This window comes from Marmota monax, unplaced genomic scaffold (genome assembly GCF_021218885.2).
Source record: "Marmota monax isolate L192 unplaced genomic scaffold, Marmota_monax_Labrador192_F-V1.1 WCK01_AAM20220418_F8-fsc00116, whole genome shotgun sequence".
Lineage (NCBI taxonomy): Eukaryota > Metazoa > Chordata > Mammalia > Rodentia > Sciuridae > Marmota > Marmota monax.
The window spans coordinates 704272-721093 of record NW_026695220.1 but is presented as its reverse complement, the minus strand read 5'-3'; the positions used below and the strand labels follow the sequence as shown (position 1 = coordinate 721093).

The following is a 16822-nucleotide window of genomic DNA, read 5'->3' as shown; positions in this document are numbered from 1 at the left end:
TTAGCAAGAGTTTGCCTCAAAAAATAAAAAAAGGCTGGATATGTAGCTTAGTGGTAGAGCCACCCTGGGTTCAATTCCCAGTACTGCAAAAACAAAACAAAACAAAAACCTATTTAACTTGGCCAGTGGGACATTGAAATCAGATTTTAGTCCTACTTTGCTGCTAAGAATTCTGTTTTCAAGGATATAACCATAAAATAGAGTGGGTTTTTTTTCCTTCCTCTGAAGGAATCACATCAAATTATTTTTCCACAAACTAAAAACTAAATAAGTCAGTGAAATAAATTTAGCATTTAGGAAGTATATATAGATTTTTAAAGAATATGCTTTCTTGTTTGGACAATGAGAGAGTTTTTTGTACAGCCATAGTAAAACTTGCCATGGTTTTATTATTATCCAGGTTCCTGTGTGGTAGATGCTGAATCATGGTTCATATCAGTAATTACACCCTTGCCAAATCTTATATAACCCAGGCCACCAATTAATAGGAATTGTCCTTGAGTGTGTATTTTCCACTGAATGTATATGGCACAATTTACAGCAGTGACGTAATGAGATAATGAAAATATATCTTTGAAGTTTGACCTTTAGCTTATTTTCCTTCTCATTTTAGGCACTTTATAATCAGTATTTACAGTTTAAAGAAACAGAAATCCCACCAAAAGAAATAGAAAAATCAAAAATTAAACGCCTCTATAAACTACTAGAGGTAAGCTGAAGTTTCCTTTGTATTATCAAGCATAATCTTTTTTTAAAACAATGTCTTTGTGGGCTGGGGTTGTGGCTCAGTGGTAGAGCACTTGCCTAGCATGTGTGAGGCTATGGGTTCAATTCTTAGCACTGCATCTAAATAAAGGAATAAAATAAAGGTCCATCAACATCTAAAAAATATTTTTAAAAATGTCTTTGCTTCACATTAAAGTTTTTTTCCCCCCCCCCTCAAGATATGGATAGAATTTGGACGCATCAAACTCCTTCAAGGTTATCATCCAAATGACATAGAAAAAGAGTGGGGAAAACTCATCATTGCCATGCTCGAGAGGGAAAAGGTGCTTCGTCCAGAAGTGGAAAGGTAGGACAGATGTTTTGCAGCAGACCTTAGTTTTAAAACTGGGTAGACAGAGGACCCATATTTGCCTTTTCCATTTACTTAGTCCTATCATCTTGGGTAAATCACAGTTTTTCTCATCCTCCATATTCTTATCTAGGAAACTTGAAGATATTTTAAGGAATAAATAGATCAGTGAATTAATGATATAAAGGACTTGGTATGCTGGACTGGTATGTGAAGTCTTATATAAGGTGTTGCAGTTTAAAGCCAATCAAAATTACCCATAGAAACCTGGGAAAGGTGGCCTTAAGTCACTCAGATCTAGATCTGGAAGCTCCGAGTTTAGCAGTTATTTTATTTCTTCTTGTATTTGTGTTCCTGGACCTATTTCTGCAGGGCAGTGGAAACCAAAATCTAGCCTTGCCTCCATTTCAAGGGCCATGGGCTTATATCTTAAAAACACTCAGTAAATATCAGCTCAGCTTCCTCTTCTGCCGTATTTATACAAATCCATTTATCCCATGAAATCACCACTGGCTGTTATATTCTGTTGCTTGCACTACTGTTGCCCAGGAAGATATAGCTTAATCTCCAGGAAACATTTATTGGTTGAATTTTATTTTATTTACTTATTTTTTTCAGTGCTGGGGATGGAACTGAGTCTGTTGCATGCTAAGCAAGCAAGTACTCTACTCCCACACTGTATCCCCAACCCTGTTGGATAAATTTGCTTCCCTTGTAGTCCTTGCCTCACAGCCTGCCTGTAGTATGTGGGAATAGTGATCTGTGTCCTTGTTAGCTGTGAGGCCCATAGGGACCATGCTTTATATCCTGGGGCCTATGTGGTCAGGCATACCTCACTGACCTCCTTGCTCTCTACAGAGCAGGCACTCTTCTCTCAGGGGCTCTCATGTGCTGAGATCACACCCCCCTCCACACACAGGGTGTTTGCACAGTCTGTTCCTTTGCTGGGAGATGTTTTCTCCTCCCTGTTTCTCTGTACTCTTTACCCCAGCTTCAATGTTAACTTCCTCTAGAAGCGTTCCATGGTCTTCCAGTTTGCTTCACATGTCTTGCTTATAACTCTCATATTTTACCTGTATTTCGTTTTATAGCACTTATGCTTGGTTATAATTTTGTTTATTTCTCTTTGATCAAGTGCTACCTGTTCCTTAGATATGAGCTCCAACAATATGGAGTCAGAGGCTTGTTTTTGATGACCGCTGTGTTGTCAGTGCTTAACGTGGTACCTGACACACAATCCAAGTGGTCAGTCTAGTGATGTTCTTAATGTCTAATACATCGATTTCAGTGTTGTTAAAATATGAAATAATGTGCTGAAGATACAAGGGAAAGTCCAACTTTTCAACCTGATTAAATTACTGATTACATTATTGTTAATGCATAGTGTTACAACTACATAACTCAGTCATTAGAATCAAAATAAACTTGAAATATGCAGGCTGAAGCTTTTATAGAGGAGGTAATTTTGGGTGATTAAAAGGAGATACTAAGCTAATCATCTGAAGTAATGAATGATACAGAATAGATTTTTATTCATCACAGTAGTAGCCAAATTTTAATGTATGTATCTTAAACTACTTTATGTTGCTACAACAGAAATACTGCAGACTGCATGACTTTGAAGAAAAGAAATTTATTTCTCAGGGTTCTAGAGGTTGGGAAGTCCAGTATAGTGCTTGCACCTGGTGAGGGCCTCAGTGCTGCATTGTACCTTGATGGAAGGAGCAAAGGCCAGAGAGAGAGAGAGAGAGAGAACACACACAGTCTGTGCATATATGCACACGAATGGGCAAGCATTCATGTGCAAAAGAGAAGGCCAAAGTTAGTTTTATCTGGACCCACTGCTACAGTAACTAAACCTCTCTTTCAGTAATGGCATTAATTACCCATTAGGGCAGAGTTTTTGACCTAATTACCATTTATAAGTTCCACCAGTCAACACTGCTGCATTGAGGATTAAGTTTATGATATAATAACTTTAGGTAACATATCCAAACCATGGAAATATATTAATGAAAGAATATAGTTGAGATTTCAGGGCCCAGGAACCAGTGAATCCTGGATTAGATTTGTTAACTCAGCTCACACATTGTGTGATCTTAAATAAGTTCTTTAACTCTTTGAGCCTCAGTTTTCTCATTTGTGAATAGGATATAAGAGTACCAAACACATTTGGTGGTTTATGAGTATAAGATAAAGTTATGTATGTAAAATGATTCATGTATGTAAAATGATTAATTTCCTGGCACATAATAATTACTTAATAAATGTTAGTACTACTATTACTTCATGAATTATTCTGTTTACTTGCAGTATATGATATAGCATTCTCAAATTTACCCTTTCTTGCCTTTTGAAATCTACCTATCTTTAGAGTAGAGAAGGAACACTTTGTCTTTGTAGTGTTGGAGGTAGGAAAATATTTAGAAGCTTGTTTGGATAGATGTCTTCATTTTTCTTGACATAGCAAGTCATTTGGCATTGACTATGAATTGTAAATAATAGCTGTGTGGCAGGGAGTGTGTAAAAGACATATAGGAAAGAGCCAGTGTTCTTGTGCTATGTAACAGCCTATAGAAAGGAAAAGCAAGCACAGACAAATTACATTTGCAAGCATTACATTGATAGTCTACTTAGCACCTTGGCTTTAAAACATATAACTATAATAGCTGAGATGTGACATTGTTGAGAGCATGGCATATAAAGGTAAATGGATAATTTTCCAGTTAATTTAATCTTATGAGTAATTGACATGGTGGTTAAAATGGAAATGTACTTTGTTTCTCATCAGATTTGAATGTCTATGAGTACTTGATAATTTCCAGCTTTTTGCCTCCTGTAATTCAGAACACAGTAGCCCTTTGCAAGAGATAGGCTGTTATCGAATATTTGTTCTTTTAACTAGGAATTCACTAGCTGTACCTGAGCTTCTGTGAGGCATCTGAGTTGTTTTTTAGGTGGTTGCAATTGGATGATTCATAGTGAAAGTATTTGGCATATCTTTTCCAGTGACGCCCTAATCAGCCTGCTTTGTCTGTACTTGCAGGTTTTTAATGCAAGCTACAAAAGACAAACCTCAGTGAGCAAACCAATGGCTTTAGGCGAGATTCTTTTGAATAGTTATCAGCATATTATTTGCTGCATATTGCATATGCATGTTGACGCATATTTAAGAGAGCTGGTCAAGCTGTTAAATTCAGCTGCCACTTTTCATCAGTAGAAGTAGAGCTTTTTCCAGACCTTCTAATTTTTAGTCTACATTTAATGGTCAAAGAACATCATTTAAGGACTAAAAATGCACAGTAGTAGTTACAGCTATCGTAGCAGTGATTCTGTGTTTAGTAACACTACCAGCACTCGAACTAGTCTTGATTCAAATGAAAATCTTCTCTCTGTTCATTGTGGTCCAACACTGATCAACTCCTGCATTAGCTTCGGCAATGAATCCTTTGATGGACACAGGTATTGAATTGATTGAATTGTTGGTGTGGGATTGAGTTTTACTTTCTGCTGGTTAACATTTTCCAGGGATGGTGAGCTGTTTGATGTCACAGGAAAAGGCTATATTTTCCTTTATACCTTGTTTTAGGTTGGAAATGCTGCAGCAGATTGCCAACCGAGTTCAGAGGGACAGTGTCATCTGTGAAGACAAACTGATACTTGCCCGAAATGCTCTCCAGTCTGTAAGTTAATTTTAGGAGCAACTGGGTTGCTGTTAGGGGGTCAGTGTGTGTTTGGATTAACTAAAACTTTTGTAGAACTTTTCATCAATTTCTTGGTATATGTCCCTCACTGAGGTTATTATTTGCTCCCTTGAGGGACAGTGAGCAAAGGGAAAACAAAGACTCAAAAGGGAAAACAAAGAAAGCCCAAGTAGGCTTCTGTTTCAGTATTTGGAGTTTCAAATTTAAGGATAGTTTTAACACTTGTAACTCAGAATTAATATTGACTTCTTTTCAATACAGGATTCTAAAAGGTTGGAATCAGGTGTACAATTTCAAAATGAAGCAGAAATTGCTGGGTACATAGTTGAATGTGAGAACTTTTTACGCCAGCATGTAATTGATATACAGATTCTTACCGATGGAAAATACTACCAGGCAGATCAGTTGGTACAGAGGTGAGAGTGCTGCTTATTCCCGCCTTGTCCTTCTGAATAGCTATTCTTGGGTGCTTGCAATAGGAATGTAGACTCTGACAATCTTACAAAATATATTTCTTAGCTCTTTTCAGTTGAAAAGAGTATCTCATTATTTCTGCTATATTTTGCCCTTGGCATGTTGTGTAGATATTTGTTCTTCAAAATCAGTTGTCGAAAATCATGTGGTATATGTAATATTTACTGCCAAAGTAACTAATATACTCATTAAAATGGATATTTTAAATGCATGTATGTTAATTACATGCATCAAAAATATTCATATTTGGGGATGGAAATGTAGCTCAATGTTAGAGTGTAAGATGCTGGTTTTAATCCCTAGCACTCAATCTGTCTATCTCATATGTGACATTTGAAAGTGGAAAAATAAGAAAAGTTAATTTTAAATTCAGATTTGTGTTTATTCTATAGGAAAATGTTCATAACAAAATGTTGGAAAAATATGTATTTCTGAGTAGTGGGTTTGGGTGCAGGAATGAAACCTTTCAGGCTGCAACAGTCTCTCCCTTTCTCTCTGTTTCTGTCTGTCTCTCTCTCTCTCTCTCTCTCTCTCTCTCTCTCTCTCTCTCTATATATATATATATATATATATATATATATATATGAAAGCAGAATTTAAATCATGTTTGACTAGCAGTTTCACTTTTAAGATTTTTATAGTAATTAACAATATGGATAATAAATAAAAATAGAAAAAAAAGCTTTATGTGCATGCCAGAAATATTTTGTAACAAAAGTTTGGAATTTTTCTGAATGTCCAATAACAGGACAATAATCACATTATAGTGTAGTAATTATGTTCCTTGTAAGTGATATTTATAAAGACTAACAATACTGAAAGCGCTCAAAGCACAACATTTAACAAAAAAGATAATGATGCAAAATTTTACCAATACAATTACAATGTTACAATGACTGTTTCCAAATAGGTTTTATTTATATGAGCAGTTAGGTTTATAGAAAAATTTAATTTAAGTTCTTAAATGCCCCATATCTCTTCTTCTATCATTAACATCTTGCATTAGTGGTATATTAGAATTAATAAGCAGTGTTGATACATTTTATTAACCAGGGTCCGTAGCTCACATTAGGATTCAATCTTTACCACAACTGCATTTTATATTATGCCTTATTCCTTTTGATTTTCTTTTCAGGGTTGCAAAACTGCGTGATGAGATTTTGGCCTTAAGGAATGAATGTTCCTCTGTGTACAGCAAAGGACGCATGTTGACAACGGAACAGACCAAGCTCATGATATCAGGAATCACTCAGAGTTTAAACTCAGGATTTGCACAGACCTTAAACCCTTGTCTGAACTCAGGACTGACCCAGAGTTTAACCCCATCCCTGACCTCTTCTAGTGTGACTTCTGGCCTGTCATCAGGAATGACATCCCGCCTGACTCCATCTGTCACTCCAGCTTTTACACCTGGTTTCCCATCAGGATTAGTTCCAAATTTCAGTTCAGGAGTAGAGCCAAATTCTTTGCAGACTCTGAAATTGATGCAGATCCGAAAACCCCTTCTAAAGTCTTCTTTGCTGGATCAGAATTTAACAGAAGAAGAAATCAACATGAAATTTGTTCAGGATCTTTTGAATTGGGTTGATGAGATGCAGGTAAGAAAGGGTTTCTACCTGAGTGTTTTAGTCTTTATTGCTGTCAGGTTTTTTTTTTTTTTTGTGTGTGTGTGTGTGTGTGTTGCTGGGGATTGAACCCAGGGCCTGTGCATGTGAGACAAGCACTCTACCCACAGAGTTATTTCCCCAGCCCTGCTTGTTTTTTTAACCTAGTATTTTGCTATAAAAGGTGCAGCTGGATCGCACTGAATGGGGCTCAGATTTGCCAAGTGTTGAAAGCCATTTAGAAAATCATAAAAATGTTCACGGAGCTATTGAAGAATTTGAATCTAGCCTTAAAGAAGCTAAAATCAGTGAGGTATGTGTATTTTAAATTTTTATATATTTCATTGTAGTTTTTTGTTGATTTGTTCTTTACATAAAATCCTGTAATTCAATAATAAATACATGAAGTGAGAGTCAGAATTCCTTAAGATCCCTAATCTTGATCTTTTTATCTCATAGATTCAAATGACAGCACCTCTTAAGCTAACCTATGCAGAAAAGTTGCACAGATTAGAGAGTCAGTACGCAAAACTCTTGGTAAGTTTCTTTCTTTCTATTTTTTTTAAACTTCTGTTTTCCTTATCTCTGTTTGGCAGAGATATGATTCTTGTAATGATTTTTCTTGTAAAGAACACATCCAGGAATCAAGAACGGCACCTTGATACACTCCATAATTTTGTAACTCGAGCAACTAAAGAACTTATTTGGTTAAATGAAAAAGAGGAGGAGGAAGTTGCGTATGATTGGAGCGAGAGAAATACCAACATAGCTCGAAAGAAAGATTATCATGCTGTAAGTGCACCCTTTGTCCTTTTGTGCTAAAGTTGAATTTCAGGTTTGGATCTTTTTTTTCTAACACACTTTGTAATTATTTCTTAAATTAGGAATTAATGAGAGAACTAGATCAAAAGGAAGAAAATATTAAATCAGTTCAGGAAGTAGCAGAGCAGCTCCTTCTGGAAAATCACCCAGCCCGGCTAACTATTGAGGTGAGTCCGAAGGTATAACAGTGTGGGTTGAATATTGATATAGGAGTATTACCCTTCAGATACTTCCATTGCTGAAAGATACAAAATACCCAAATTACTACTGCCTGGCTGAAAAATAATGTTTCTGACAATCTTATTGCCTTCAGTTTTCTTGCCCTGAGTGTGTCACCTATCATTTAGGTACCTTCATCAACCCCTGTGGCCATGGTGATTTATTTCTGTAAACATGAATGACCTTGTCTTAACTTTGACATTGTAGTTTTTCCCCATCTCTGTGACATTGCACAAGTGATCCCTATCAAAAATGGGCTATGTTGCCTCAATAGAGTTGTGGTAAGAATGAGAAGAAATAATTTATTCTCACCTCTGAGTAGAGTGCAAATTATATAATATATTCTCCAGAAATATCACATTGCAATTTAATTTAATACTTCTACACAGGTTTGGTGAAGGGTATTGTGGTAGCTTCCTCCTCTTAGTGTGTGGAGTGAACATTTCAGTTGCAGAAGTGGAGAGTTGACGTGGGATTTGCAGGTTGCCTGTGCAGTTTTAAATTTTTAGGCCTGATGTGCACTAGACAGACTCAATGACTTTGTGAATGTGAACTGGGGTTATGTAAGAGGATGGGGAGCATCACCAGGGACAGACAGATGTCACGAGTTGCTAGAGGGAAAAAGTGTTCTGCATAAAAGCTGGCGTGCCTCACACTCGCAGTTGAGGGAAGGGATCTTATCGCTTTGTTCACTGAAGTCATCAGTACATAAAATGTTAGTAAAATTCTAGGCCTCATTAGGAAGTTAGGAATGTTATGTTTGACTTTCTTTCACACAAATTAAAGTTTTTGTATCCACATGATCTGGCTATACTTTTGTACAATAATAATCTAAAAATACAGTATTCCTTAGGGCAGATAGGTGAAAGCTGTTGGAAAATAGAATTTTGATGGGAATGAAAAGTGTGAATGTGAATCTGATTACTTTTATATAGAATAATAATCTAACTAAAATTTTCTTAAGGAATAAAATGAAGCCTTAGTAATCCCTATGACTCCATTGGCCTGTTCATTGTAGATTATCGGTAGATGAATAATACTTGGTTAATTATCAACACTACTTCATATTTTGTACTAAAAAACCCTAGAAATGTGATAACATACAGTTATATGCCAGTTTACTCAAAGTACCTTAATTTGAGGGGTTGGGGTATAATTCAGAGGTAGAACATATGCTTAGGGTGCTTAAGGCCCTGCATTCAATCCCCAGTACCAGAAAATGAAAACAAACAAACAAAAAAAGCTTGATTTGAGGGAACAGATAATATAATATAGCATCAGATTTCCAATGCTGCACTGTACATTCCATGCAGAAAGCCCACCTGTACATTGCTCTGCAGGGATGAGTTGTTCCTAATGGAGGGGGAAAAATAAATAAATAAATGAGAGGCTTAAGTTGTGCAAACATTTAGAGCTCCCTCTCCTGGAAGTCAGTGAATTGCACCTCAAACATAAAAGGGTGTTGGATTTTTTTTTTTACACTTTTTGCCCTCTTGAAAGATACACTTTGCATGAAATGAAAGTTTGAGTCCACAGACTTTCAAATTATAATTCCTAAATTATAATTATTATAACTCCAAATTGCACAAGAAAGAGTGTGCTCCCTTTTCCATCCTTCCCAATCCTTTCCTTAGCAAAAGCAAAGAGGAACATTTACAGAACCATCTATTTCTGTTAGAAAGTATATTTTATGATTCAGTAATATAAAAATTCGGAGAAAGGGAAGATGAAGTCGTCATGGAGGAAAGCATGTTTGAGGATTTCACCAAGCAGGTGTAAGGGTAGTGGCAAAGGAGTAAATAAAAGGGATGGTTTTCTAAATAGGAGTGGTATCTTGCATTTATTTCAAATTTTAAATATTTTTCATGTAAAAATAGCCAGAGTTAACTTTTCTCTTGTCTTTTTAGGAAAAAAATTCAAGAAGTTTAAAATTTGAGAGAAATCAGCTGCACTGATTTAAAAACTCAATGTGTAAACTTTAGGATTGTACAAGTGAGAACTCTTACATAAGAGGAACATTTTACTACCCTGCTTTTAAAGTCTCATACTGTTAAAGCAATTTATCATCTATTTAGATAGAGTATTTTATCATTAAAAAACACCAGTGTAGACATGCCTGTTTTGTTGTGATTGTTGCAGTGCGGGATATTAAACCCCGACCTTGTGGATGTTAAGAAATCATTCTAACCCTAAACTACCTCCCCAGCACAGCAGGTACCTTATTCTCTCCATCTGGTTTTAATGGCTGTGTTTTGTCTTGAAGGCCTACAGAGCTGCCATGCAGACTCAGTGGAGCTGGATCTTGCAACTCTGCCAGTGTGTGGAGCAGCACATAAAGGAGAACACTGCATATTTTGAGGTATGTTAGTAGAACCAGGACTCCATTAGATAGCATAGTGATTTGGGATGACTTGCAGAAATCTTCTTCATAAGTTATTACACACATAAGCATGTATATAATGTGCAGAATGAATAAACTGAAATGTTTTCTTTGTAGGATATAAGGGTTAATTTCATGTCCTGTAAGAGAGATTGCAACATTCTGTTAAAAAAGAAAAATTCTTTAAAAACTACTTTAAGCTGAATGTGGTGGCACATGCCTGTAATCCCAGTGACTCAGAAGGTTGAGACAGGAGGATGACAAATTAGAGGCTAGCCTCAGCATCTTAGTGAGACCCCAAAAGTTCAAGTGTTGTTTGATTCAAGAAGGGTATAGCTATCAAGTTATCTTGTGCTTTTATTCTGTTCTTGCTTAATAAAGGGTACACACAGGGCCTGGTTATCCAAACTTGACAATTCTGTGCTTTACTGGCATTTAACGAGCTCTGACTGACAAGTTTTCTCTTTCCTTAGTTTTTCAATGATGCCAAAGAAGCTACTGATTATTTAAGGAATCTAAAAGACGCCATTCAGCGGAAGTATAGCTGTGATAGATCAAGCAGCATTCACAAGCTGGAAGACCTTGTTCAGGAATCAATGGTACTCATACAAAAACTCATGCATTCCATCCACAATGCAGAATAGTGGTTGGATTAGTGTTTTATTTATTAATTTATTGTTAATTAATTTATTACACTTTATGTGCAGAACTTAATTTTATTGGTACTCATATATTCTTACTTCATTTGATTAAGCATTTAAATGTTTAGAATTTTTTGGTAACACAACAGAAGTGTTTTTTATATGATAGCCTTGATGTTTTAAGATGCTTTAACAATACTCTGTGTGAGTGTGTTTAGTTGTTTATTCCACAAATATTTGTTAGGAGCTTTCTATACCCTAGGCACTGTTTTAGTTTCAGGACAATGAACAAAGCAGATAAGAATCTCCACCTTTGTGGTGCTAGCATGTTCAATAAAATGTAGGTAGTGGTAAATGCTAAAGAGGAAAAAACCAAACAAAATCTGAACAAATAAAATAAGGGAAGAAGAATGCAGGAGGGGGTAAGGAGGAACTGGAAGTTGAGACCAGGTGGCTAAGGAATAACTTTTCTGGTGAAATTTTATTTGTGTAAATCTCTGAAGGAATGGAGAGTACAAGTCTTTCACTTCTTATAATCCATTCTATTTACAATGTAGGAAGAGAAAGAAGAACTTCTACAGTATAAGAGCTCAGTAGCAAGTCTGATGGGGAGAGCAAAAACAATCATTCAGCTGAAGCCAAGAAATCCTGACTGTCAACTCAAAACTTCAATTCCAATCAAAGCTATCTGTGACTACCGACAAATTGAGGTACAGACCAGTTTCTGTTACTATTCATGTATTATAAAACAAGGTCATGTTGCTTAGTAGTGATAACATTTTCCCATCTCATAAAACAGAACAAATCTCAGGATTGAGTATGGAAAAAAATTAGCTAATGGTGCTCTGATTTAGTTATTCTGTTCTTCATTTAACACCAGATAACCATATACAAAGATGACGAATGTGTTTTGGCAAATAACTCTCATCGTGCTAAATGGAAGGTCATTAGTCCTACTGGGAATGAGGCCATGGTCCCATCTGTGTGCTTCACTGTTCCTCCACCAAATAAAGAAGCAGTTGACTTTGCAAACAGGTTTGTATTTATTAGCTGAAGACATAGAACTTGTTTTGGGGGCCTTCTGAAGGTTAAAGAAACAATCACTATTTTATCAAGTCTGCTCAGAATCTGAAGACTCTACAACTAGTAAACATGGATTATTTCACAAACAAAAGGAAAAATTGTAGCTTGCTTTCAGAAGGTGTGGAAAGACTTAATTTGTATTTTCTTTTATATTTCAGAATTGAGCAACAGTATCAAAATGTCCTGACTCTTTGGCACGAGTCTCACATTAACATGAAGAGTGTAGTATCCTGGCATTATCTCATCAATGAAATTGAGAGAATTCGAGCTAGCAATGTGGCTTCAGTAAGTGAAATGTACACATCAACCCTATATGTCCAGAAATGTGGAATGCCTTGTCATGCATGGGGTGGACTTTGTATTTGCTCCAGAATAGGATAAAGCCTGGCAGACCCTTGCTGATATTCAAGCATCAGTGAATATTTGTTAGATGCCTGCCATGTACAGGCACTTTCAAATAATTTGAGAATTCTGGAGATAACAGATTTCATCTAGTGCTGAGATGTCAGGATAGGACATAGTGTTTGGACTTGGAGAGATTGATGTAGTTTATAATTAAGTTTATTGAACTTTTTTGACTTGTTTTTTATCCTGAAATTGTTAACAGAAGAGAATATTAATTTTCAAATGGTTCTTCTACTTATAACTATTTATTAATGTAAACTGGAATATACTGAGATCAGCAAGAGATTTGTCCCATTTAGATTTAACTCTTGCTACTATAATCATTTAATTACATGGGTCTTTGGTCTTCTTTAGATCAAGACAATGTTGCCTGGTGAACATCAGCAAGTTCTGAGTAATCTCCAGTCTCGTTTTGAAGATTTTCTGGAAGACAGCCAGGAATCCCAAGTATTTTCAGGCTCTGATATAACACAACTCGAAAAGGAAGTTAATGTATGTAAACAGTATTACCAAGAACTTCTTAAGTCTGCAGAAAGAGGTAAAGCATGGGAATTTCTGGTCCCTCCACCCCCGCCCACAGATGTTTGGTTTAATCCAGGAGTTTAGTGTTCTCAGTGGGAATCCTGATCTTGTTTGTATTACATCACTCAGTTTGTGATATAGAGATACAATTGCTGGAACACCAAAACAAAAATGTATGGCTGCAGTAGTAGCTCAATAGTAGACCATTTGCCTAGCACGCACAAGGCTTCAGGTTCAAGCACCTGCACTACCAAAACCAAAAGTTTTATGTAGGAAGATTCAAGGAGAGATTCACTTATTTCTAAGTGATGAATTAACAAAAAGATGCCAGCCAAATATTATGAAAAAGATGAATCCTCACTGCATCACCTTTTCAACATCTTCACTGTTTGGAAAGGTCATGTTTAGGATAGTGACCCTTCAGATATAGGAAAGACTCAATTATTTTCTCATGTATAATTATATATAGGGATTAAAAGCAAAATGTTTAGTTAAATTTTATTAAATATATATCTTTAAAAATATTTTTTTGATGTTGATGGACCTGTATTTTATTCATTTATTTATATGCTGTGCTGAGAATTGAACCCAGAACTTCCCTCATTCATGCTAGGCAAGTGCTCTACCACTGAGCCTCAACTCTAGCCCTAAATATAATTTTTATTCATAACTCTTTTGATGTTTCTTAGATAACAAATGTTTTATTAGTAATTTCCTGGTTTTTAAAATCTGAAACATTCACACATTCTTCATTTTCTTTTTACTTTTAAGGATTATATTTAATTTTTAAAATCTACAACTTAAATAATTCACATTATGTTTATAAATAACTTATATAATTCACATGTTTATAAATAAACATAAAAAGGGACAATATATTATTCTCTTTGGACAGCATGAATCAGAAATTGGTGCTTCAGATGGCTCTAGGGAAATTTTATTAACTTCTTAAATTTTAAAATTCCTATTTTTAAGATTTACACTTTAAGTTTTAAAGTGAGTTTGTGATGATAATAGGAGCTGTAAGTTTGACTAAATTGTTACCCAGTAATAGGAAAATTGCTGTATTAAAACATGAATAAGATCATTCAAAGGTAGGAAAAAAAACAAGGTATTTTTTAAACATTTATTTTTACAGAGGAGCAAGAGGAATCAGTTTATAATCTCTACATCTCTGAAGTTCGAAACATTAGACTTAGATTAGAGAACTGTGAAGATCGACTAATCAGACAGATTCGAACTCCCCTGGAAAGAGATGATTTGCATGAAAGTGTGTTCAGAATCACAGAGCAGGAGGTAAGAGTTACAAATATGTTGGGGCAAAAAAATAAGATCAAGGACTCTCTCAGTAATCATACAGGTTCAACTTTGCACACTGGTTACTTGGTAAGGTCTGATTGTGTGTTTATTACTGATTGTAAAATGTGATTCTGTAATTTTACCTCTGACTTAGGTAAACATGCAAGCTTGTGCCCTTTCACTCATCTTGAGGGGTTTCTCAAATGAGTCATTATACCCCTGCTGTATACCTGGGTGATAAGTTATGTTTGGGTCTAAGGAGATAGGCAGCACTGATTATAAAACTGAAATTCCAAGTCTTTGTTTCTTTGATAAAGAAAAATTATAGAATTTGTAGATTTTAAAGTCAGTGACCATAATGTAAACTGTGTTTTAAAACTATTTTAAGAAAATTACCCCATCTGGAGTGATCACCTAATACCTGTGTATGTTCATTGTCTTATAGAAACTAAAGAAAGAGCTGGAACGACTTAAAGATGATTTAGGAACCATCACAAATAAATGTGAAGAGTTTTTTAGTCAAGCAGCAGCCTCTTCATCTGTTCCTACCCTAAGATCTGAGCTCAGCGTGGTTGTTCAGAACATGAACCAAGTCTATTCTATGTCTTCTACATACATCGAGAAGTATGTAACTACCGTACTAACATGCAATTTGCCTCTTAATGTCATCACTTTTATATGCTGTTAATTTAAAAATTTATGAACAGAAATATTCAATTTTATTTTGTCTTAAGAAATATATTAAATTTTCCTGTGGATTTATAACACTTCTCCATGCTGAAAGGGGATATAAATGCTTTAAGATTAGTGCATAAGGCATTATCTTCCCACATTATGGTTCTGGTAGTGTAGCAGTCCTAACCTGCAGGGGTTTCTGTCTTTACTTGGTTAAACAAACTTAGAAATTGTTTTATGTTGGAATCTCTTTATGAATACTGACTGTGGGGCAGAGCATGTGTTGGAGTACATACTATCTATTCAGAAGAGAGTCAGCTGAATGCCAATCTTACAGTAAATTTTCAGTGTTCTCCTCTGAAAAATACGCTATGCCATGTGTCATAATGGTACTTTAGGACTGAATTATGCAAAAATAAACATGCAACAGTAAGAGCTATTATGTAATTTCCTTTTAAAGGCTGAAAACAGTTAATTTGGTATTAAAAAACACTCAAGCTGCAGAAGCCCTTGTAAAACTTTATGAAACCAAACTATGTGAAGAAGAAGCAGTTATAGCTGACAAGAATAATATTGAGAATCTAATAAGTACTTTAAAGGTAAGAGTCTCACTTTTGGCTATTTTTCAAGATCATATGAGTATTTTTTTAGCACTGAGTTCAGATCTTCAAAATCAGCACTAAGTATCTTGGTTGGAATATATTTTTGATATATTCAGTCTATTTCATTTCTATAATTCTATAATTTACTATAAATAAATATGTTCAATCATAATATGAGCAACATACTTATTTGAAGCTTAAACCTTTTTGACAGTAGGTTATTATAATCAATTCATGTTGATCACAAGAGAAATTGAATCTGAAAATGAAATTATTTATAATAGATTCACCTACTAAAAGAGAAGAATTAATTGAAGAAAGGAAAAAGCTTGGTGATTGCACTATTTCTGTACATAATGCACTTAGCAGAGCAGTTGCAAAACATTGTGAAGTTATCTCTGAATTTTAATGCATGTATTCATTTTTTATATCTTTGTTTTATTTATTTAATTTTTTATGTGGTGCTGAGGATCAAACCCAGTGCCTCATACATGCAAGGCAAGTGCTCAACCACTGAGCTACAACACCAGCCCCCATGTATTCATTTTTAAATAATGAGATTAGTAACATTAAAAAAAATTTTAAAAATGTTTTATATTTATAGGTGACAAACTTAAGGAATATATTTATCTTATTAATTTGAAAACTCTGAACTTAATAAAATTGTCATTTTTTAAAAATCAAAGCACAGTTGTTGGGTATGGTTTTATAGACCTGTAATCCTAGTTACTAGGGAGATAGAGGAAAGAGGTTTGAAAATTTGATAACAGCGTTGGCAACTTGACAAGACTCTGGCAAAAAATAACAAAGGCTGGAGATATAGCCCGGTGGTAAAGAGCCTCTGGGTTCAATCTTTAGTACCAAAAAACAAGAAACAACAAAACACATCAAACTATAGCCAGATATTGGCCATTTAATAAAGTTAAGCCTAATATACTTAGTGTGTGAAATATAGTCTTTACTTCATCTGATTTTATGTGTCATTTATAAATAAATTGTAACATTGCATAACTAATGCGTACCCCCCATAACTCATTGATTAATTTTATAACTCTCTTTAATTAATGTATTTTAGCAATGGCGGTCTGAAGTTGATGAAAAGAGAGAGGTTTTCCATGCCCTGGAGGACGAGTTGCAGAAGGCAAAGGCCATCAGTGATGAAATGTTTAAGACGTATAAAGAAAGGGACCTTGATTTTGACTGGCACAAGGAAAAAGCAGATCAGTTAGTTGAAAGGTGGCAAAATGTTCAAGTGCAGATTGACAACAGGTACATATCATTATTGGTTCAGTTTAAGTGCAGATTTGATGTCTTATC

General features: G+C 35.2%; 1 protein-coding gene across 24 annotated transcripts in view; it reads left to right on the top strand.

Moving 5' to 3' along the window:
* The window catches only part of Dst (dystonin), a 451671-nt gene that overhangs the window by 282786 nt on the left and 152063 nt on the right, over window positions 1-16822 (top strand). For 21 of the 24 annotated variants that reach the window (XM_058575217.1, XM_046432573.2, XM_058575215.1 and 18 more), the window contains 19 exons: window positions 614-709; window positions 945-1072; window positions 4665-4758; window positions 5041-5195; window positions 6389-6851; window positions 7042-7170; window positions 7317-7394; window positions 7488-7649; window positions 7742-7846; window positions 10162-10257; window positions 10752-10877; window positions 11477-11629; window positions 11800-11954; window positions 12161-12287; window positions 12762-12945; window positions 14068-14225; window positions 14674-14852; window positions 15364-15502; window positions 16581-16774. In XM_058575217.1, the coding sequence (XP_058431200.1) occupies window positions 614-709; window positions 945-1072; window positions 4665-4758; window positions 5041-5195; window positions 6389-6851; window positions 7042-7170; window positions 7317-7394; window positions 7488-7649; window positions 7742-7846; window positions 10162-10257; window positions 10752-10877; window positions 11477-11629; window positions 11800-11954; window positions 12161-12287; window positions 12762-12945; window positions 14068-14225; window positions 14674-14852; window positions 15364-15502; window positions 16581-16774 (2921 nt within the window). Of the gene's footprint in view, window positions 1-613; window positions 710-944; window positions 1073-3363; window positions 4538-4664; window positions 4759-5040; window positions 5196-6388; window positions 6852-7041; window positions 7171-7316; window positions 7395-7487; window positions 7650-7741; window positions 7847-10161; window positions 10258-10751; window positions 10878-11476; window positions 11630-11799; window positions 11955-12160; window positions 12288-12761; window positions 12946-14067; window positions 14226-14673; window positions 14853-15363; window positions 15503-16580; window positions 16775-16822 lie in introns of those variants that run through there. The other 3 variants (XM_046432589.2, XM_046432584.2, XM_046432588.2) reach the window with 3 other exon arrangements.